Source organism: Dipodomys spectabilis, unplaced genomic scaffold (genome assembly GCF_019054845.1).
Source record: "Dipodomys spectabilis isolate Male_0828 unplaced genomic scaffold, ASM1905484v1 ptg000228l, whole genome shotgun sequence".
Classification (NCBI taxonomy): domain Eukaryota; kingdom Metazoa; phylum Chordata; class Mammalia; order Rodentia; family Heteromyidae; genus Dipodomys; species Dipodomys spectabilis.
In genome coordinates, this window is record NW_024870905.1 from 10,697,050 (window position 1) to 10,719,768 (window position 22,719).

The 22,719-nt window shown below is 43.2% G+C and overlaps 1 protein-coding gene across 1 annotated transcript in view; it reads left to right on the forward strand.

Moving 5' to 3' along the window:
• Ireb2 (iron responsive element binding protein 2) overlaps nucleotides 1-22,719 on the forward strand; it is a 48,135-nt gene that overhangs the window by 17,579 nt on the left and 7,837 nt on the right. The window contains exons 4-16 of the mRNA XM_042697711.1: nucleotides 1,769-1,906; nucleotides 3,723-3,941; nucleotides 4,471-4,540; nucleotides 5,539-5,722; nucleotides 7,443-7,582; nucleotides 10,924-11,095; nucleotides 12,093-12,190; nucleotides 16,381-16,497; nucleotides 18,134-18,293; nucleotides 19,069-19,204; nucleotides 21,270-21,354; nucleotides 21,718-21,874; nucleotides 22,145-22,269. Of these exons, the coding sequence (XP_042553645.1) occupies nucleotides 1,769-1,906; nucleotides 3,723-3,941; nucleotides 4,471-4,540; nucleotides 5,539-5,722; nucleotides 7,443-7,582; nucleotides 10,924-11,095; nucleotides 12,093-12,190; nucleotides 16,381-16,497; nucleotides 18,134-18,293; nucleotides 19,069-19,204; nucleotides 21,270-21,354; nucleotides 21,718-21,874; nucleotides 22,145-22,269 (1,801 nt within the window). The remainder of the gene's footprint in view (nucleotides 1-1,768; nucleotides 1,907-3,722; nucleotides 3,942-4,470; nucleotides 4,541-5,538; nucleotides 5,723-7,442; nucleotides 7,583-10,923; nucleotides 11,096-12,092; nucleotides 12,191-16,380; nucleotides 16,498-18,133; nucleotides 18,294-19,068; nucleotides 19,205-21,269; nucleotides 21,355-21,717; nucleotides 21,875-22,144; nucleotides 22,270-22,719) is intronic.

Genomic DNA, 22,719 nt, shown 5'->3' on the forward strand with positions numbered 1-22,719 from the left:
ACTTTTTGTCTTGGCTGGTCTCAAGCTGTGATTTTCCCTTATCTCCATCTTGTATGTAGCTGGAATTAAAGGCATGAACCAGGGTTCCCTGCTCTTTTTGCTCTTGCCTAGATGGTAACTGCTGCAGTGGTCTCTTACCTGGTATCCTTGCTTCCACGTTTACATCTGCAGTCTACTCTTTACACAGTAGATGGTGGGCCTAGTTAAAAATGCTGAGTGGGTCACACCATTTTTCCACACCCACATGGCTTCCATCCCATGTAGGATAAAGTACAAAGGGTCTTGGAAGACTGTCTGATCTGGGTGTCCAGAGATTATTTATTAGAAGAGTTCAGCATAAGCTAGGTTTTGAAGGCGCCTGGGGTTGGGTAGCCAGTCCCGTCTCCCATCAGAGTCTGGTTCATGTGCCCTGCTCCATGTGTCCATAATGCTGCCACTGTAATAGTTCAGGGAGTATTCTGCAATTGGTATTTGAGCTATGGTATGGCAACAGCTCGACACTGAAGGCTGCTCATCCTTGCTGTGTAGTAAGCTGTATGTATGGAGAGGTGTATGTAGAGTGGAAAACAAGGGTGGGTATCTTTGAGGCAACATACAAGCATTTGGGGAAAAGAGCCTCCACCTAGGAAAAAAGGGAAAGAGCTTCAGAAACTGGAAGGCAAGCAGGAATGGGGAGGAGCAGGGTGGGGTGGGGTGGAGGGCACTCAGGACCCTGAGACAGGAGGATAAGGAGGATAAGGCTTTGTAGTAAGATCTTGTCTCAAAGGAAGAAAAGCAAAACAGTAGGAAAAACTTGAACACAAAAGGAAAGATTTCTGCAGGCAGTCCTTCGATGATTACTTACATTTACAGAAATCATGTCTTTGGGGTTAGATGAGTAGAGAAATGAAGAAGAAGTGAATGCAGCTATAATATTCCATTACATATGTGAAAATGGAACCAGGTAACGAGGGGTGAGAGATGGGGGAAGACAGTGATCAAGATGCATTATACTCACAGACTGTCACACTGAAACCCCTTTGTATGATTGCTTAAGAAGAATAAAAAAAAAAAAAAGATAAATAAAGATGATATGTTTTGTTATTTGGGGGACATTCACCCCAGAGTACTCAAGTTCTCAGATAATATTTCATGTTAATTTTCATTACACCAGAGTCCATCCTCCTTTAGAGCATAAGTACATGATCAGAAATGAATACAAATGAAGTCAGGCTTGGTATCTTACGCCGTAATCCCCGCTACTTGGGAGATTAAATTTAAAGGACTACATATACTTTGAGAGCAGCCCAGACAAAAACTTAGTGAGACCCTATCCCAGCAAAATAAGTCAAGTTCGGTGATATGCTTCTGTAACCCTACTTTGTGATATGTGTAGGTCAGAAAATTATGGTTTAGGCTGGCCAAAGCAAAAATGCAAGATAAAGTGCTAAATAACATGTAAAGGTCTTGATATATGGCTTATGCAGTAGAATTACCTGCCTTAAGTGTGAGGCCTTGAGTTCAAATCCCAGTAATTTCCCTCTCAACAACAAATAATCCAAACTAAGAAGAGGTACTTTTTAAAAATTAAAATGAGTGTGTACATGTTAGCCATTTTCTTTTTTTGTCCGTTGTGGGGCTTGAACTCTGGGCCTGGGCGCTGTCCCTCAGCTCTTCTGCTCAAGGCTAGCACTCTACCACTTGAGCCACAGTGCCACTATGTTAGCCATTTTATAATAAGCTTCTATACCAGCAACTGTGTAACTGTTACTTGATACTTATTTTTCAGTGGAATACCAGCTATGGTGGATTTTGCTGCTATGCGAGAAGCAGTGAAAACCCTTGGCGGAGACCCTAAGAAAGTGCACCCTGCTTGTCCAACTGACCTCACGGCTGACCACTCTTTACAGATAGACTTCAGCAAATGGTACTATCTCTCAGGGTGTGGAAGTGGCTAGTGTACAGGAAGGGCACAGAGGCAGGCTCGCCCTCGGGACACCCTGCATGGGTACTGACTAGGGTCATGGAAAATTGGTGGAAAGGTTTAGGTTAGTGAGACTTTCTGGACTCAATCTGAGTTTAAAACTGGTTTCATATTTGTGTATTTCTGCCACCATATTTGATAAAAGTGGACAGTCTCAGGAGCTGTGTTTTGAGTCAATATCTGAATTAAGTTTTTTCTTTCATTTGAGATACTGGGGATAAACTGGAACTCTACCATTTGAGCCACTTCTCCAGCCCTAAAGATTTGTCTTAAATTGGTGGTTAAAAACCATGCATTTAAGCTGGGCCCTAGTGGCTCACGCCTGTCATCCTAGCTACTCAGGAGGCTGAGATCTGAGAATCGCGGTTCAAAGCCAGCCCGGGCAGGAAAGACCGAGAGACTCCTATCTCCAATAAATCACTAGAAAACCGGAAGTGGCGCTGTAGCTCAAGTGGTAGAGCGCTCGCCTTGAGCTGAAGAGCTTAGGGACAGCGCCCAGGCCCAGAGTTCAAGCCCCATGACCGACAAAAAAAAAATCCAACCTGGGCAGGAAAATCAGTGAGACTCTTTTATCTCCAATTAACCATCAGAAAACCAGAAGTGGCATGATGGCTGAAGTGGTAGAGCCCTAACTTTGAGCTGAAGAACTCAGGGACAGTGCCCAGGTACAGAGTTTAAGCCCTATGACTGACAAAAACAGAAACAAAAACAACAAAAACCATGCATTTACGAAAGCTCTTACATTCTTTCCACTGAAAAAAGTTTTTTGTTTTTTGCTTGTACTAGTGCTTGGGCTTGTAGCTTTTTTTTTTGTCGGTCATGGGCCTTGAACTCTGGGCCTCAGTGGGTGCTGTCCCTCAGCTCTTGAGCTCAAGGCTAGCACTCTACCACTTGAGCCACAATGCCACTTTGGGTTTTCTGAGTGGTTTATTGGAGATAAGAGTCTCATGGACTTTCCTATCCAGGCTGGCTTTGAACCGTGATTCTCAGATCTTAGCCTCCTGAGTAGCTAGGATTACAGACGTGAGCCACCTGCACCCACAGGCTTGGGCTTTTATGCTGAAGGTTGGTGCTCTACCACTTGAGCTACACCTTTTTACTTTCAGCTTTTTGCTGGTTAGTTGGAGATAAGATTATCACATACTTTTCTGCCCAGATTGGTTTTGAACTGTGATCCTCAGATCAAAGCCTCCCTGAGTAGCTAGCATTACAGGTGTGAGCCGCCATCTCCCAACTTAGTTTTTAGTATTTCTGGGGCCTTTCACCAGGGGTAAGCTACAGAAGACTGATTGCCATTGGTATGAATCAGCATTTTTTTCTTTTCTTTTCTTTTTTTTTTCCCCTCTGTCGTGGGGCCTGAACTCTGGGCCTGGGTGCTACCACTGAGCTCTTCAGCTCAAGGCTAGCACTCTGCCACTTGAGCCATAGCACCACTTCCAGCTTTTTCTGCTTACATGGTGCTGAGGAATCGAATCCAGTGCCTCATTCATGCAGGGCGAGCACTCTACCACTGAGCCAGCTTCCCAGCCCCTGAATCAGCATTTTTCCATGTGCTCTGGAGTAGCTGAATAGTACTGACATACATGAGAACCCGAGGGGTTTACACTGTGGTCCTGTGCTTTGAATTTACTGTTGGCATCTGGACTAACTGATGGATGTGAGCCTTGGAACACCAGTTACTCCCAGGTAGTGTTCGTTGAAGAGCCAAGTTTCTGTCACTTGTAAATGTTTTTTATTTTGTTTCCTTTTGGGGTAACAGTGCAATACAAAATGCACCCAATCCTGGAGGTGGTGACCTACAGAAGTCAGGAAAGCTCTCTCCACTGCGAGCACCCAGGAAGCCTCCTCCGTGTCGAGGCCAGACTCCCTGCCGAGGACCGTGCGATTCTGGAGAGCTAAGCCGAACCTCAGGAACATTTTCTTCACAGATCGAGAACACACCCATCCTGTGTCCTTTTCATTTGCAACCAGTGCCTGAGTATGAATGCTTTCTGTTGGTATTCATTAGTGCCAGCTTGTTTTTCAGTGAAGGAAGTTAGCATTCTCTTGTCCAATATCTGTTGCAATGATTTCACATGGATGTACTGTGTTGTATAGACTGTGAAGCAGTTATTCTGTATCTGTTCCTTATGAAACAAGTGGGTGAGACTGTGCTTACTTAGTACCCAGAATACTTTGCTATTGCTAGCAGCAAAAATTGCAACACAGTTTGCCATTTTACTTGTATTACCATCTCAGCTCTGTTCTCACAACAGTGTGTGTTAGTATAGTTCTAACTGGTTGGCACTTGCATGAACTGGCTTTGTTATACCTGGTGAAATAACTCCTTTCTGTGGCTGTCTAGGTATTGTGTAAATCAGAAAGAGCTTCCTGTTCAAAAAGAAATTTAGTAAATTGTCCTTCCCATGATTTTTAATACTTGTCTATTCATGCATAAGGGTCAAGTCTTAGCAAGGTAGGCCTTTGTTCTGATACACATGTTTTCTTCTTTTCTTTTCTTCTTTTAGACCTGAAGCAGTGTTAAAAAATCAAGAAGTTGAATTTGGCAGAAATCGAGAGAGACTTCAGTTTTTTAAGGTAAAAGAGATGGATTTGTATTGACATGGCACAGTTTTATGTGTAGATTTGGGGTTTTAAAGGCTTTTTAAATCTTACTGGAAGCACTCCTATGTCTTCCCCCATCTCCTATGTGTAAAAGGGGAAAATCCTGGCTTCTTTCAGATGAGCCTGGAGTTCCACCGCTCACCTTCCTGCTCCCAAGAAGCTGGAAGAGCTGAGTACTACCATTTATATGGACTATTTGAACAGGTTCTTTTGATCTAATTTAATAGTTAACAAAATGAAAGGCATAGGCTCAGTATACATGTTGGTTGTGTGTGTGTGTGTGTGTGTGTGTGTGTGTGTGTGTGTGTGTGTGTGTGTGTGTGTGTGTGTGTATGAATGTAAGAACTAGGGCTTGAATTTAGGGCCTGGACTCTGTTCCTTAGCCTTTTCACTCTATTACTTGAGCCACAGCTCTACTCGCAGATTTTTTTTTTTTGGTCAGTGATGGGGCTTGAACTTTGGGCCTGGGTGCCGTCCCTCAGCTCAAGGCTAGCGCTCTACCACTTGAGCCACAGCACCACTTCTGGTTTTCTGAGTGGTTTATTGGAGATAAGAGTCTCATGGACTTTTCCTGCCCAGGCTGGCTTTGAACCATGATCCTCAGATCTCAGCCTCCTGAGTAGCTAGGATTACAGGTGTGAGCCACTAGCGCCCAGTGTACTTGCAGAATTTTTGGTGGTTAAGTTGAAGAGTCTCATGGACTTTTCCTGCTCAGGCTGGCTTTAAACAACAATCCTCCAATCTCAGCCTTCTTGAGTATATGTTTTCCATTTTAGGATGTATTATAAACTTTAAATTGGCTATATTGATTATTTTTAACATTTTAGTGTCTATATAAGCGTATATTGTCTATATAAATACATTGTATGTATACTTAATATATATTGCCAATGTTATATTTATATTAGTGTCAGTATTTGTATCTGGGTAACAAACTCATACCCAGTGTTTCTGATCATTACAATTTGCAGTGGAGCTCACGAGTGTTCAAGAATGTGGCTGTCATACCACCTGGAACTGGAGTTGCTCACCAAGTGAACTTAGAATGCCTGTCACGAGTGGTTTGTGAAGACAAGGGCTTCCTCTTCCCTGACAGCGTAGTTGGCACAGACTCTCACATCACCATGGTCAATGGTTTGGGGATTCTTGGGTGGGGTAAGTAAACAACTCTGTGTATTCATTTCTGTAGGGACCCAAAGTCTAGAACATTATTGAGGAATAAGTGGACAGTCTATGTAGCCTCTTTGAAGCTCTGTTACTTCATCAATCATAACAGCAACAACGCTTAATTCAAGTGTCGGGTGTGTGGTAGAGTGTTTGTGGGGAACACATGCACCCTGCATACGTGCTTTCACCCATACCCATTGTAGAGGCTCATACTCTATTTCCCTGAATGGGCTGTGGTGTTCTTTCCACAAGCACTCCTTTATCCTGCTGTTGGAATGCGGCCACTATTAATCCTGTCTCCAGATGTGCTTATGGCCTCCTGGGAGCCTTTACTTCTCACTTGAGTTGAGGATCTATTCTTCCTTACTCTTTTTTTGTTGTTGTTGTTAGTTATAGGGCTTGAACTCTGGGCCTGGGTGCTCTCCCTGAGCTCTTCAGCTCAAGGCTAGTGCTCTGCCACTTGAGCCACTGCGCCACTTATGGTTTTCTGGTGGTTTATTGGAGATAAGAGTCTCACAGACTTTCCTGCCCGGGCTGGCTTTGAACTATGATCCTTAGATCTCAGCCTCTGAGTAGCTAGGATTACAGGTGTGAGCCACCAGTGCCCAGCCTTACTCTTTTTATTTTATTTTATTTTGTCAGTTGTGGGGCTTGAACTCAGGGCTTGGGTGCTATTCCCGAGCTTTTTCGCTCAAAGCTAGTGCTCTACCATTTTGAGCCACAGTGCCACTTCTGGTTTTCTGGTGTTTAATTGGAGACAAGAGTCTTATGGACTTTCTTGCCTGAGCTGGCTTTGAACCATGATCCTCAAATCTCAGGCTCCTTAGTAGCTAGGATAGCAGGCATAAATCACCAGCACCCACCTTTGCTTACTCTTTTACAGTGTTATAATAGTTAATTTTTGTTTATATTAGACTAAGCTTAAAGTGAACTGGACAATATTCATACCTGTCTTTTTTTTTTTTTTTTTTTTTAAATCTTTTTTTTTTTGGTCCGGTCGTGGGGCCTGAACTCTGGGCCTGGGCACTGTCCCTCAGCTCTTCAGCTCAAGGCTAGTGCTCTACCACTTGAGCCACAGCGCCACTTCTGGCTTTTTTCTTTTTGCTTATGTGGTGCTGAGGAATCGAACCCAGGGCCTTGAGCATGCAAGGCAAGCGCTCTACCACTGAGCCACTTTCCCAGCCCTCATACCTGTCTTTTTGATGCCGGTACTAGGACTTGAGCTCAAGGCCTAGGCACTGTTCCTTAGCTTTTCTTCCAGAAGTTTGGCACTCTACCGTTTAACCCACAGCTCCATTTCTATTTGTGTGGGTTTTTTGGGGGGTGATGGTGGTGGTGGTGATAGGGTGGTAGTCAATTGGAGGTAAGATTTTCATGGACTTTCCCACTAGGGCGAGCTTGGAACCACGATCCTCACATCTCAGCATCCTGAGTAGCTAGGATTATAGATGTGAGCTACTAGCACCCAACCATATCTGTGTTGTGAGCAGAGTACAAAAATGCCTAATCTATACCCTATATATACTATGTGTTTAGAAATTTTAATAAGGATAAAAGCATTAATTTTTGATTCATGTGAAGAGTCTCTTTGGGAAGGCATGGGTTCAAGACACGCAGTATGAGCAGTGATGGCTCTGTGTGAGGGTTGCGGAGCTGACTCAGTCCTCCTCCGTGCCTTCGGCTCATGTACTGTCTTGTCTGTCTCCAGGAGTGGGGGGCATTGAAACAGAAGCGGTCATGCTTGGCCTGCCCGTGTCTCTTACTTTACCAGAGGTGGTTGGGTGTGAGCTCGCTGGCTCGTGCAATCCTTTCGTGACATCCATAGATGTTGTTCTTGGCATTACAAAGGTGAGTGTGAGCTGAGGTCTTTTTGTGACTTACAGGACATTGCTTTTATCTAAGGGCAGGGGCCAGAAGAACAAGGATTTGGGTTTAGGGCTTCCATAGTTATAGCAACTGCGAGCACAACATTGAATTTTAGTAGTAAGTATGAGAAATTGATTTTGTTCATTTAACGCGCCAATGCATCTATTCCATTATAAGCCTCTGAGATGGGGGTTGTTGCTATTTTAATTCTGAGAAGCTGAAGGGCCTGAACTAACTCAGGCAATCAAGCAAAGTCCACTGAACTGTTTTGTAGTACTTACTCAGTAGATAACTAGACACCATGTGAATTTTTTTTGTGTGTTTTTGGTCCGGTTGTGGGGCCTGAACTCTGGGCCTGGGCATTGTCCCTCAGCTCTTCAGCTCAAGGCTAGTGCTCTACCACTTGAGCCACAGCGCCACTTCCAGCTGTTTTCTTTTTGCTTATGTGGTGCTGAGGAATCGAACCCAGGGCCTCAGGCATGCAAGGCAAGCACTCTACCACTGAGCCACCTTCCCAGCCCATCATGTGAATTTTTAAAATGCCATATTCTGCAAAAGTGTCTTTGCCACTCCTTTAATATTTAATGGAATTATTTGCCCTTTCAAAACCAGTACACTATTAAATAATGCTTTCAAAAATAGGGACCGTAGAGACATGTCAACTTTATCTATTGATTGAACTTTTCTTTGAAGTATCATGTAGAAGCCCTTTGCTCTGAACTTTTAAAATCAGCATCATGCCTTTAATGTGTGAGCTCGAGGGACTTGTAAATCCCATTTTAAAAATGACTACATGTGGGAAGTGTTCCATACAAAATTACAATTAGGATCCCAGCTTCTCAGAATTTTTGGTTAGATCATTGATCTGAAGGCTTTCAGGATATCCCACCGGGCAAGAAAATGGTAATACATCCCTCTCAGCAGTTAATATTGATCCTTCTTCCCTTTTTTTGGTTGGTTGTGGGGCTTGAACTCCAGGCTTGGGCGCTGTCCTTCAGCCCTTCAGCTCTTCAGCTCAAGGCTAGTGCTTTACCAATTGAGCCACAGTGCCACTTTCAGTTTTCTGGTGGTTAATTGGAGATAAGAGTCTCACGAAATTTGCTGCCTGGGCTGGCTTTGAACCACGATCCTCAGATCTCAGCCTCCTAAATAGCTAGGATTATAGGTGTGAGCCACCGGCACCTGGCTTTTTCTTTCTTAATATATATTTTTTATTGTCAAGAAACTGTACAGAGGGGTTACAGTTACATGAGCAGGGTAATGAGTCTGTTCCTATCTAGCATTGTTACACCCTCCTTTATTTTTTCCCTATCATCCCTTTCTTCCCCACCTCCCCAACTCTTGCCCTTCCTCTCCCACCCTGATCCTCCTTCTTAAGTAGGAAAAAAAAAATGACATCCCAGAGCAGTGATTGATCTGGGAAGTCATGCCAAAGATCATCACGTCAATGTGAGAATTGATGGCAGGACTACTCCTAAAGGAAAAGAAATATCCTCCAATGTCCTTTAAAAATTAATGCTGTTTTTAAACCTCTCCTGATGGTTTTTCCTTAGTGATGTTTTTGTCTGATATTTAGCTGATTAAAATTTTAACCTATTATGTGTGCCACTTCTGGTTTTCTGTTGGTTAATTGGAGATAATTGGGCTTTTCTTGCCCGGGCTGGCTTTGAACCACTATGCTCAGATTTCAACCTTCTGAGTAGCTAGGATTACCAGCGTGAGCCACCGGCGCCTAGCTTATTTCTTTTGAGGTCCCATTCTCTTAATGATATGAAGACAGCATTTGGCTTAGTATATGTGATCTAGGTTTTTCTTCCTCAAAGTATAAAACCACAAATAGAAAAGGACATCTTTAATGTTTGAGTTTCTACATCTTTAAAAATGAGTTCGGGCAAAGTGTTTCTGAGCTGCCTCTAAAATGTTGGGATTGAATTTTACTCGTTGGTTGAGGGTTGTTTCTCTCTGTTACCTCTGTTACCTCACTTGCACCTTCCCCATGTCAGTTAGAGACCTCTTTACTAATTAGAAAAGATGATTACTTGTGTTTATTACTTGCTACTGAGAGTAATCTTGTACAGTAGGTTTAAACCAGGCACTGGTGGCTCATGCTTATAATCCTTTTTTTTTTGGTCAGTCGTGGGGCTTGAACTCTGGGCTTGGGCACTGTCCTTGTGCTCTTCAGCTCAAGGCGAGTGCTCTACCGCTTGAGCCACAGCACCACTTCCGTTTTTCTAGCGGCTTATTGGAGATTAGAGTCTCACGAACTTTCCTTCCCTGCCCAGGCTGGCTTTGAACGGTGATCCTCAGATCTCAGCCTCCTCAGTAGCTAGGATTACAGGTGTGAGCCACCTGCGCCTTGTAACTATAATCTTCTTAATCAGGAAACTGAGATCTAAGGATTGCAGTTTGAAGCCAGCTAGGGCAGGGAAGTCCGTGAGACTCTTTAATTCCAATTAACCACCAGAAAACCATAGGTGGTGCAGTGGCTCAAAGTGGTAGAGTGCTAGCCTGGGGCTAAAAGAGCTGAGGGATAGTACCCAGGCCCTGATTTCAACCCCACTACAAACCCGGAAGAAAAAAAAAAGAGTTTAAAATCATGTTAAGTCTTGCCAAAACGGAATTTATTGGTAATGATGTCTTAAATATTTTGTCTTGTAGCTGCAATTGGAAGAATTTATGGTTGTATCATTTTAGCATAACTTCAGTCTCATCATTAGTAGTACTAACTCACTAAATCTAAGAGGCCACCAGTGGTTTGGAGCAACTTCGTGTGAGGGGCTGCTAAGAAAGGAAAAAGTTTCCAACTGAATGAGAACATATGACAAGTTAGGGTACCCTGACTCAGCCATTGACACATGAATCAACCTTCTGGAACTTTTGCCCCAAGTAACAATGACATTGGACAACTCTACTAAAAACTCTTACAAAATGCCTGTGAAACTAGAGTATTTGATATGAAGAATGAAAGATCTTGTCCTTGGTATTAGTTAAAAATTAGATCTTGGCCAGGTGCTGGTGGCTCATGCCTGTGAGTCCTACTCAGGAGGCTGAGAACTGAGGATCGCAGTTCGGAGCCAGCCCAGGCAGGAAACTCCATGAGACTCTTATCTCCAATAAACCACCAGAAAACCGGAAGTGGTGCTGTGGCCCAAGTGGTAGAGTGCTCACCTTGAGCTGAAGAGCTGAAGGACAGCGCCCAGGCCCAAGGTTCAAGCCCCATGATTGACCCCCTCCAAAAAAAAAAAATTGGATCTTATAGTTTCTAGGAAATCCATGTTCCTCCTGTTATTGCTAACTTTGTGTCTTTCTGCCTATCTCTAAAGCACCTCAGACAAGTAGGAGTGGCTGGAAAGTTCGTTGAGTTTTTCGGAAGTGGAGTTTCACAGTTATCTGTTGTTGATCGAACTACCATAGCAAACATGTGTCCAGAATATGGTGCTATCCTCAGCTTTTTCCCTGTTGACAATGTGACATTGAAACACTTAGAACATACAGGTAAGAGAGAGTGCAATCATTGGAACAAACATACTGTCTATCCAGTGTGCCTGACTGACAATATAATAAATTACAATGTCATTATCTAATATTCATACTATGGCTTTCTTTGAAACAGTGACATCAGATGTCTGCAGATTTAAAACTCAGCCCCCTGTGATCCATTAATCCTCACCCGACCTGTCCCCCACAGTGAAGGATCCCTGCCTCCCTCCCTGCCCCCCCCCCAGTGTGGAAGTCATTCTGAGCACATTCTCCACTCAACTATGAAATACTCTTGTCTCTTTTTGTGTGCATGTGCTCATGTACGCCAGTCATTGCCAGTACTAGGACTTGAACTCTCAGCCTGGACCCTGTCCCTGAGCTTTTGCTTTTACTAGCATTTTGGTGTTTCATTGAAAATAAGAGTCTTATGGACTATTCCTGCCCTGGCTTTTAAACTGAGATCCCTAGACTGTAGCCTCTTGAATAGTATGGATTTCTGACACAAGCCAGTGGTGCTGGGTCAGTGATGAATTTTCCTTATGGAAGTGAACTTAGGTACATTCTCAGCTGTCCTCCGCTGTAACCATGAGCCAGGGAGCCACCAGGCAGAAGTTTGGACATCAGTCTTTTCCAAAGAGTTAGAAGCACATACTTTTGTTAACAACAGTAGAAGGTTCCAGTTGAAGGTGTTTTTGTAGCCTGGTTGACTAAGATCTTTGACCATTCTCCTGTTGACTGTTGATATTTCATAAAGCCAGTCCATGTTTTTGTTCCTCCTTTTTGTGTGAAGATATTATCGTTGAGCTGTTTATTTTCTAATCAGAGCTATATCTTCAGAGATGCATTCTGTACTCTGCAGTTTGGGGGCACATTGTTATAAATGAGTTAATCAAATAGCAGAATGGATGATGGTTCATATTAAGCTCTGGAAAGAATAGGCCCTGTAAAATGCAAAACTCCTGTGTGGAGAGAGAAATTCACGCTTGCTTCATTATTGTTTCTTCTTTTATAGGTTTTGACAAAACCAAACTTGAGTCTGTGGAAAAATACCTGAAAGCTGTGAAGTTGTTTAGGAATGACCAGAGTTCTTCTGAGCCTGAATACTCACAGGTGTGTGCCAGTAGCACACTTCGAGGTGACTCAGAGTGTGAGATCTGGTACCTGCCCTGGGGTCTGGGTCCTGGGGCCACGGGCTCACTCACCAGCTGAGTAACTTGGCAGTTTTATCTAACCTTTTTGCCTCAGTTTCTTTATCTCTATGTTCATGTGTACCTCATAGACCAGTTTTAGGTACATTGTAAATACTTAATAATTAGCTTTTGATACTGCTTAAGAGTTGTTATTTGTAATCCATTATTTTGATTTTATTAGTGACTTCTTAGGTTTCTTTTTTTTTTTTTTTTTAAGGGTTAGGGTTTGAACTCAGGACCTAGCACTTGTGGGCCAAGTACTCAGCCACTTGAGCCACACTCTTCCAGCCCTTTATTTTTGCTTTTCAGATTGAGCCTTGTGTTTGTTTTTTGGGGTGTGTGAGTGAGTGTGTGTGTGTGTTGAGTATGTGAGTGAGTGTCAGTCCTGGGGCTTGAACTTGGGCCCTAGGCAATGTCCTTAAGCTTTTTTCTCAAGACTGCTCCTCCACCACTTGAACCACAGTTCAACTTCCAGATTTTTTTTAAACTTTTTTTTTTTTTTTTGTCCTGGGGCTTGAACTCTGGGCCTAGGCAGCTCAAGGATAGCGCTCTACCACTTGAACCATAGCACCACTTCCAGTTTTCTGGTGATTTGTTGGAGATAAGAGTCTCACGGACTCTCTTGCCCGGGCTGGCTTTGAACCGAGATCCTCAGATCTCAACCCCTGAGTAGTTAGGATTACAGGTGGGAGCCACCGGTGCCTGGCACATTTTTAAAAAAAAGTTATTTCTAAGTAGTTGTACAAAGAAGTTCCCATTCTACAAAACTGTATGAATACAAGGTGTCTGACAGCATTGTCACCCATCGCTCCTAACCCATCCCTGCTCTCACTTTTTTTTCTTTTAATTGAGATTAGGTGATTACAAAAAGTTCACAAATTTCACAGTATTGTGAGATAGTGATACTTAAAGTCACAAACACATTCTAACCTTCATGAGGCAAATTGTCATTATCATGGGCGATAAAGTTTGTGAATTCTATGAGCTTTGAAATACAATTATCTCTTCCACATCAGGTGATGTTTACATTTCTTTCCTTTTGCTTAGTGTAAGCTGTTGCCTTTCCCTGTCATTCCTCCCTTCCCATCACTGTCTTTCGGTTGTTTAGTTCTCTTTCTTCTATGTCCAGTGCAGCTGATGGGCCCCTTTGTTGTATGTTGGTCCGTTTCCCACTTACTCTGCGCCCACCTCCTGGCTTCCCTCCATTGTGTGCATATATATATATATATATATATATATATGCAAATATATATACAGTCAAGAACATGAAGTCATTTAGCAACAACAAAAGGAGTGGCTTTCCTTTGTTTCTGGAGTCCTGTTTACTTTGTCATATCTCTTTGCATTTTGGTTTTAGCATCCATATAACAGGGAGACCATGTGCCGTTTGTCTCTGTTCTTGGCTTATCTTGTTTAAAATAATTTGCTCTAGTTCCATCCATTTCCCTGCAAATGCCATTATTTTGTCCTTTCTAATGGCTGCATAATATTCCATTGTATATCGGTACCACAATTTTTTTATCCACTCATCTAGATTGTTTCCATATCTTGGCTATTGTGAACAGTGCTGCAACAAACATGGAGATGCATGTGTCCTTGCATTCTGGCTCCTGTTGTTCAGGGTAGATGCCTAGGAGTGGTATGACTGGGTCATAGGGGAGGAGGTCTATATTTAGCTTTCTGAGGTACCTCCAGACCACTTTCCAAAGTGGTTTAATAAGTGTACATTCCCACCAGCAATGCTGTAGGGTTCCTTTTTTTCTGTATCCCCTCCTTTTTTTCTGCATTTGTCATTGGCGGACTTTAGGATGTGTGCCATTCTGATGGGGTAAGGTGCTATCTCATGGTTGTTTTTATTTGCATTTCCTTTACAGCCAGGGATGATGAACATTTCCTCATGTGTTTCTTTGCTGTTTTTATCTCTTCTTCTGAGAAGTCTCTCTTTAGCTCCCTTGCCCCTTTAATGATTGGTTTGTTAGATTTGTGAGGGGTTAGTTTCTTGAGTTCCCTGTATATAATGGATATGAGACCCTTGTCTGATATATTTTGGTAAATATTTTTTCCCAATTAGTTGGCTTTCATTCTAGTTTGGTTGCTATTTCTTTATCTGTGCAAAAACTTCTTATATTAATGTAGTCCCATTTATTGAGTCTCTCTCCAATTTGTTGTGGCCTTGGAACTCTGTTCAGGATCAACTTCCAGCTTTTTGCTGCTTAATGAACTGCAACCCTTAGATCTCCGCTTCCTGAACAGGATTACAAGTGTGAGCCACAGCACCCAGCCTGGGTCTTGTGTTTTTCCCAGGGCTGATATTGTACTGTGACCTACTTACCTGTGCCTCCCACATGACTGAGATTACAAGCATGAGCCGCTATGCCCAACAAATTGTTGGCCGGAAACTGTCTGACAGGCTGTCCTTGGACTGAGATTCTCTTGATCTTACCTCCTCGAGGCTGAGTGGTTCACCTTCCTGGATCCACCATTCATGGCAAGACAGTTTCTAATCAGCTGCCTCCCCATCACCATGCTGTTTTACTTGTTTTATTTTTGACAATACTGAGATTGGACCCAGAGCCTCACACTTGCTAGGCAGGTGCTCTGCTCTTGACTACCCATCTAGGCCACTATATAGACTTCTGTGGCTGTAATTTTATAATACTTTATGAAATTTAAATTTTATTTTGTGGTAGATACCAAGTACTACAACATTCCCCCTGTATTCCCAAATTTCAGTTTTAATGATTCCTACATCAGATTTATGACACTTTTTTCCCCAGTCCATCATTAAAAAGCTACAGTTACATGGCCTTAAACTTCTTTTATAATCAAAGCAGTTCTTTCTTTCTTTCTTTTTTTTTTTTTTTGGTCCGATCGTGGGGCCTGAACTCTGGGCCTGGGCGCTGTCCCTCAGCTCTTCAGCTCAAGGCTAGCCGCTCTACCACTTGAGCCACAGCGCCACTTCCGGCTTTTTTTTCTGCTTATGTGGTGCTGAGGAATCGAACCCAGGGCCTCATGCATGCAAGGCAAGTGCTCTACCACTGAGCCACCTTCCCAGCCCCTCTTTTTTTTTTTTTTTTGTCAGTTGTGGGGCTTTAACTCTGGGCCTGGGCACTGTCCCTCAGCTCTTCAGCTCAAGGCTAGCACTCTACCACTTGAGACATAGCACCACTTCTTGAGTTCAGGCCCCACGACTGACCAAAAAAAAAAAAAAGAAATCTCACCAAGTATTGTGGTGCACACCTGTAATGCAAGCGCTTGGGAGCCTGTGGCATTGTAAGTTTAAATCAACCTGGTCTACAAAGCAAAATCATGTCTGTTAAACACACACACACACACACACATACACACACCACCACCACCAACAGCAACAAAAATTACCGAGCCAGGTGCTTGTGGCTCATGCCTGTAATTCTAGCTCCTCAAGAGGCTGAGATCTGAGGATCACAGTTCAAAGCCAGCTCGGACAGAAACGTCTGTGAGACTCTTATCTTTAATGAACCACCAGAAAACTGGAAGTGGCGCTGTGGCTCAAGTGGTAGAGTGCTAGCCTGGGGCTGTAGAGCTCAGGGACAACTTCCAGGCCTAAAGTTCAAGCCCCATGACTGATAAAAATAAATAATATCAAAAGGAAAAACCCAACCCTGGCCCTATAAAGAAATAGGCTTAAATCCATCAGAACGATCAGATTTTTGGTTTCAAAGAAACTTGTTAGTATAGACTGAGGCAAAGACCAGGGTTGCCGGCTCCATTAAAGAAAAGTAGAAGCAATTGGGCTCTTTCAGAAAAAGGCAAGCCTTTTCCTTCTGTGTCCTGACAGCACCCTCTGTTGATTTGACTTCAGTCCCACAGTGTGCACACTTGCCTGCAGTGTTTATGTTGGGGGAGTCAGATTTCATCTGGGTCTTACAGTTGGTGGTGTAGCTTGATTGTACACTGATCTCTTAGTTTGGTGTTTTCATGGTATCATTCACAAACTTATAACAGGTTTGTTTTACCATTCAAACACTGCATTGAATCTGAATATATTCACTGTGCTTTTAGAAAGAACTGTTTGAATGGGAATCTGCATGGAGAAATTTCATTCCTTCTCTTTCTGTTATCTTTTTCTAGGTGATACAGATTAACCTAAACTCAATTGTTCCAACTGTCAGTGGTCCCAAAAGACCTCAGGACAGAGTCGCAGTGACGGATATGAAAAGTGATTTCCAGGCTTGCCTAAATGAAAAGGTGAGTCCTTTTGTTGTTTGTGTTTGAGCATGCTTGTGTTAAGTCTTTGTAAATCAGTCTTCTGCCGTAATTTTTATAGCTCTGACGCACAAAGTAGCCTTTTTTTTCACCCTTCTATCTGCTGGACAGGTCAGTCATTGATGGGCCTTATTCCCAGTTCCACTATGAGGTGGAACTCTGGGGATTGTGTCGACTTAACATTTTTTTGTGGGGGGGATCACTCATGGGGCTTGACCTCTGGGCCTGGGCGCTGCCCCTCAGCGCTTCAGCTCAAGGCGAGCTCTCTACCACTTGAGCCACAGTGTCACTTCCAGTTTTCTGATGGTTTATTGAAGAGTCTCATGGACTTTGCTGCCTGGGCTGGGTTTGAACTGTGATCCTCAGTTCTCAGCCTCCTGATTAGCAAGGATTACAAGCATGAGCCACTGGCACCCAGCTACTTAGGTTAAATTTTAAATTAACTACAATTAATAGTTTCTCAGTCCGAGTAGTCTGATATCAAGTGCTGCACAGTATTGGGTGGCTGTGGCTCTTGCGCTGGGCAACAGAGAGCCAAGTTAGGCAGTTCTGCCCTAGAGGCCTGTGAGGCCCCCCCCCCACACACACACACTGGCACACTGATCCTCATCACTGGCACACTGATCCGAGCAGGAAGCGACTGAGCAGGAAGCGACTGCTTTTTGGGAGGTTGTGTCCCTACTTAAGGATCATGCCCCTAATCTTACCACTTTCTATGTTCTAAAAGTCAGCTTTCTTTTCAGACTATTTCTTTTTATAATTTCTTGGCTTTCCCCCCCCCCCCCCCCCCCCTCTTGCTTGTTAGTGCAGATCCTGGGGCTTGAACTCAGGGCCTGGATGCTGTTCCTGAGCTTCTTTTGCTCAAGACTAGCACTCTACCACTTGAACCATAGCTTCATTTCCAGCTTTTTGCTGATTAACTAGAAATAAGAATCTCACAGACTTTCCTGCCTGGGCTGGATTTGAACCTGGATCCCCAGAGCTCAACTTCCTCTGGGTATGAGCCACCAGTGCCTGGCTCTTGGCATTTTATTTTGAAAATGTAAAAGTCATACAGAAATAAAGCAGAGCAGAGACTGCTGTGTAGCTCTTACCCTCTCAGCACCTGTTGACCCGTGGCCCACCGTGGTTCACTTCTGCTGCGGATAGGATTGCTTTGGAAGAGATCTTCAGATAGGAATAGTCTGTACTGTGTCATGAGAGTCACTGTAGGCAGGGATGGACCAAGTAAGGTGTGGGTTCTGAGCAGCTGGCTGGATTCAGGGGTGAAGGTTTTGTGTGAAACTACGAGACTCCGATCCGACTAGGCTTTTGCTGAGTCAGGACTACTGAGTGTCAGGACTTTCTGTGTGGCTCAGAAACAGCAGCAAGGGGCTGGGAAGGTGGCTCAGTGGTAGAGTGCTTGCCTTGCATGCATGAGGCCCTGGGTTCGATTCCCCAGCACCACATAAGAAAAAATAAATAAATAAAAAAGACAAATTCCACCTCCTTTAAAAAAAAAAAAAAAAGAAACAGCAGCAAAAGGCCATTCTCCCATGTCAGGTATCTGCTTGTTTTCTACCTGCATTTCCTATACAAGCCCGCACTACTTATCTTCTCTTCATATGCACATTGGTAGGTTGGATTTAGAGGCTTCCAAATTGCTGCTGAGAAACAAAATGACGTCATGTCCATTGATTATGAAGGAAGCGAGTATAAGCTGTCTCATGGGTCGGTGGTCATTGCGGCTGTCATCAGCTGCACCAATAACTGCAACCCTTCTGTCATGCTTGCTGCAGGTAAGCAGTGCCTTGGGGGCTACATGTTTGGTTTGGTTTGGTTTTATTGGTTGTGGAGCCTGAACTTGGGGCCTGGGCGCTGTCCCTGAGCTTTTTCACTTAAGGCTAGCACTCTACCACTTTGAGCCTCAGCGCCACTTCTGGTTTTCTGGTAGTTCATTGGCGGTGAGAGTCTCACAGAGCCAGGTGTTGGTGGCTCACGCCTGTAATCTTAGCTACCCAGGAAGCTGAGATCTGTGAGGAGCATGGCTTAAAGCTGGCCTGGGCAGAAAGGTTCCTGGGAGACTCTTATCTCCTATTAACCACTCAAAAACTGAAAGCTGAAGCTTAAGTGATTGAGCACAAAGAGGCTTAGGGACAGCAACCAGGCCCTGAGTTCAAGCCTCCCAACTGAAAAAAAAAGGGGGGTGTCACTCACAGAATTTCTTTCCCTGGGCTGGTTTTGAGCCCTGCTCTCAGATCTCAGCCTCCTGAGTAGCTAGGGTGATAGGTGTGAGCCACTAGTGTCTGGCTTCATATCCCAGTCAACAGTGTCTTTGTTGTGTGTACACGTCCTTGTTTTCTGACATAATGGTTAGCACACATCTACTATAATTTCAAGTTGTTTTAAATGAGGTGAATCTGTTGTTGAAAGTAGACAAAATGATGAAGATATGTTTAAGGCTTTGGGCATAGCATCCAGTCTGGTCAATAGACCTTTCTCCTTTCTGCTTTCTACTCCCAACGTGAAGAAAGGAAGTCACTCTCTAATCAGTCCTGTTTGTTGGTGGCGCAGGTCTTTTGGCTAAGAAGGCTGTGGAAGCTGGGCTGCGTGTGAAGCCATACATAAGAACAAGCGTGTCTCCAGGCAGTGGCATGGTGACTCACTACCTCAGCTCAAGTGGTGTGCTGCCCTATCTTAGTAAGCTGGGGTAAGTGGCTTCACATGACTGCTATTGACATTGGTTCTATGCTGCCTAACAGGCCTTTCATAAACCAAGAGAAGATGAAAAGAAGTAGCATGCTGTGGTGGGAGTACTTTGCCATTTCCATGGTGTCTCTGAGGCCTCTTCACTATCAGAAGTGTGCGAGGCCCTGTAGGGACCTGGCAGTCGGATTTATATGATCTCTCACTTCAGGATCCTTAGAGAAGACACATGACAGACAATGAAATAAACACTGAACCATAGCCTCAGTGTCTGAGTGGTGTCTCGGAGCACTTACTCCTCATGCATTCTGTACAGCTCAGACAAGAAGAAAACCTTCTGGCTGCTTTTATTAACACTAAACTGTCTTAATTGGGATTTTGTAAGATTGTCTATAATACATGAGTTGAATTGTCCCTTGAATGTAGAGAAAGCAATGTACATTTCGGTGTGTGTGTTTTGTGTGCGTGTGCACACATATGCACGTGCACACACAAATTCAGCTTCCTGGGTAGCTAGGATTATAGGTATAATAGGTGCCTGGCTTGTATTTGTTAACATAGTCAAAAATTGATTGGAGCTGGGACGGTGGTTAAGGTAGAATGCTTGCCTTGCAAGCATGAGGCCCTGGGTTCAATTCCTCCTCCACATAAGCAGAAAAAGCTGCAAGTGGCACTGTAGTTCAAGTGGTAGAGTGCTAGCCTTGAGCTGAAGAGCTCAGGGACAGCACCCAGGCCCAGAGTTCAGGCCCCACGACCAGAAAAATGAATTGATGGTGCTAATTATATTTTCAGTATATATTTTGGAACATATTTTCTTACATAAATTATTAGCTTCTTTGAAAACTTGATAAATTTTAGGGGGTTTTTTTGTTTGTTTTTTGCTTTTTGAACTGCAGCTAAAGGTAGTTTAGATTTTGCTTACAATGTTTTGTATTGGAATTTTAGGTAGGGTATCTTCTTAGGCTTAATGAGTAGAAAAAGGTAACATTCACTTTTTGTTGTTGTTGGTCATGAGGCTTGAACTCGGTCTGGGCGCTGCCCTCAGCTCTTCATCTCAAGATGAGTGCTTTACCACTTGAGCCACAATGCCACTTCCATTTTTCTGAGTGTTTTATTGGAGATAAGAATCTCACAGAGTTTCTTGCCTGAGCTGGCTTTGAACCTCGATCCTCAGATCTCAGCCTCCTGAGTAGCTAGGATTACAGGCATGAGCCACCAATGCCCAGCAACATTCACTTTTATTACAGTGCCTACTTTGTTTTGTTTTTTTGGGGAGTCTTTGATGGAATTGTTCCAGCCAATACTTGGGTACTTTGCATATTAAACAAGGCCTTTGGGTTTGCTTAAAATAGAATATGTTTGAGGCTGGGAATATGGCTTAGTAGTAAAGTGCTTGCCTAAGACACATGAAGCCCTGGGTTTGATTTCTCAGTACCATATAAACAGAAAAAGCTAGAAGTGGCATTGTGGCTCAAGTGGTAGATTGCTAGCCTTGAGCAAAAAGAAGCCCAGGGACAGTTCAGGCCCTGAGTTCAAGCCCAAGACTCACCAAAAAAAAAAAAAAAATGATTTAATATAGAAAGATTTTTCTTTTTTCTCTTTTTAATGCTGGTCCTGGGGTTTGGACTCAGAGTCTGTGCACTGTCCCGTCCCTGAGCTTTTTTGCTCAAGGCAAGCACTCTTACCACTTGAACTACTGCTCTACTTCTGACTTTTTGATTGTTATATTGGAGATAAGAGTCTTAGGGACTTCCCTGCTCAGGGCAGCTTCAAACCACGACCCTCAGATCTCAGCCTCCTGAGTAGCAAGGATTACAGGTGTGAGCCACCAGCACCTGGGCACGATTATTTTTAGAAGGTTGTATTATGTTCTTAGTATGTTGTATTTGAAGAATTCCCTTGAGTGATGTAATACACATAGTTGGCCTGTGAGTGTTTCAGCATGCTAATTCTAAGCATATGGTGAAATTAGTATACACCTGATGTAGGTTAATAATCTGTATGCCATGAACAGTCTTGGAGTAATCTCATCGTTGTGCTCTGTAATCATGTCCTTTTTGAAAACACAGATTTGAAATAGTTGGCTATGGATGTTCAACCTGTGTGGGGAACACAGCGCCCTTATCAGAAGCGGTTCTAAATGCAGTGAAACAGGTAAAGTGTGATCGCCTAGCATGGAGCACAGCTTGTAGACTGTCTTGTTAGATTACAAAAATACATAGTGATGCGCTTATGTTTCTCTAGTTATTGCGCCTCTTGGAAAGACTAAACTCTGAGTCTCCATGACTTGAAGAACATTTCTACGTTTCTGGAATGATTCCTTATTAATGAAAGGAATTATTAGCTATGTGTAGGATTTGTAGTTTCTGTACCTAAAACTTAGTGGTATGCTTTGCTTATCTTATTCACAGAACTATAATACTGAGATTGCTTACATGGGATTATCCAGGTTTGTATGAGCTTGTGAATCAAGTATATTTATGTGTGTGGCGTTTTTGTTTGTGTTGTGTTTTTCAGGGTGATTTGGTTACCTGTGGAGTTTTATCCGGAAACAAAAATTTTGAAGGCCGTCTTTGTGATTGCGTCCGTGCCAATTACCTTGCCTCTCCCCCACTGGTGGTGGCCTATGCCCTGGCAGGCACAGTGAACATAGATTTCCAGACAGAGCCTTTAGGTATGCTCCCATATATAAATATATATTTTTTTAATATCTGTGTATGTAAATAGATCATACACTCACGCACACTTTTCCCCCAGAAGTTCTTAGTTTTCTCATTAATTTCTACATCCCAATGAAGGACATAAAGCAGATACCTGTTGTGGTGACTGCTGCCTGTACATGATGTTGAGCCTTTCCTTGGTTCTGTTGTATGTCTTTGAAATGGCATAAGCATTTTGAAGGAAAGTATTCTGACACTCAATATCACGTCAAACTCTTAACCAGGGACTGACCCTACTGGCAAGGATGTTTACCTGCGTGATATTTGGCCTAGTCGAGAAGAGGTTCAACGGATAGAAGAAGAACATGTTATTTTGTCCATGTTTAAAGCACTGAAAGGGAAGATAGAGGTAAGAGCCTGGCCTGTTTCTTCAAGAGCTTAAGAATGTTGTAGGTGGTTTCTTTTTTATCATGAATCTTTCTGGATAGAATAAAAAGTTAAATGACATTAGTTTGGATACATGGGTCTTAGTAATAGCACTTTGTATCTGGAATTGCTAAATACAAAGAGAATGGCTTAGTGTATTAGAATCGATGTCATTCACTTTCCTTACTGGGTGCTATGACTAAGTAGAGGGCACACTTCATAGAAATTTCCCTCACAGGAAGTAACAGCAAACCTTGAAATCTTGGTCTCACCAATTTTGTGCCTATGCACTTTGCCTTTCTAGAAATCAATGATCTTTTCAAGAGATAGGTGTGGGTGTGCTTGTGTACCATTACTGGGCTTTAGCTCAGCTTCAAATTCTCCCTTGGCTTTGTCACTCAGGGCTAGCACTTTGTAAACCTCTACTTCCAGC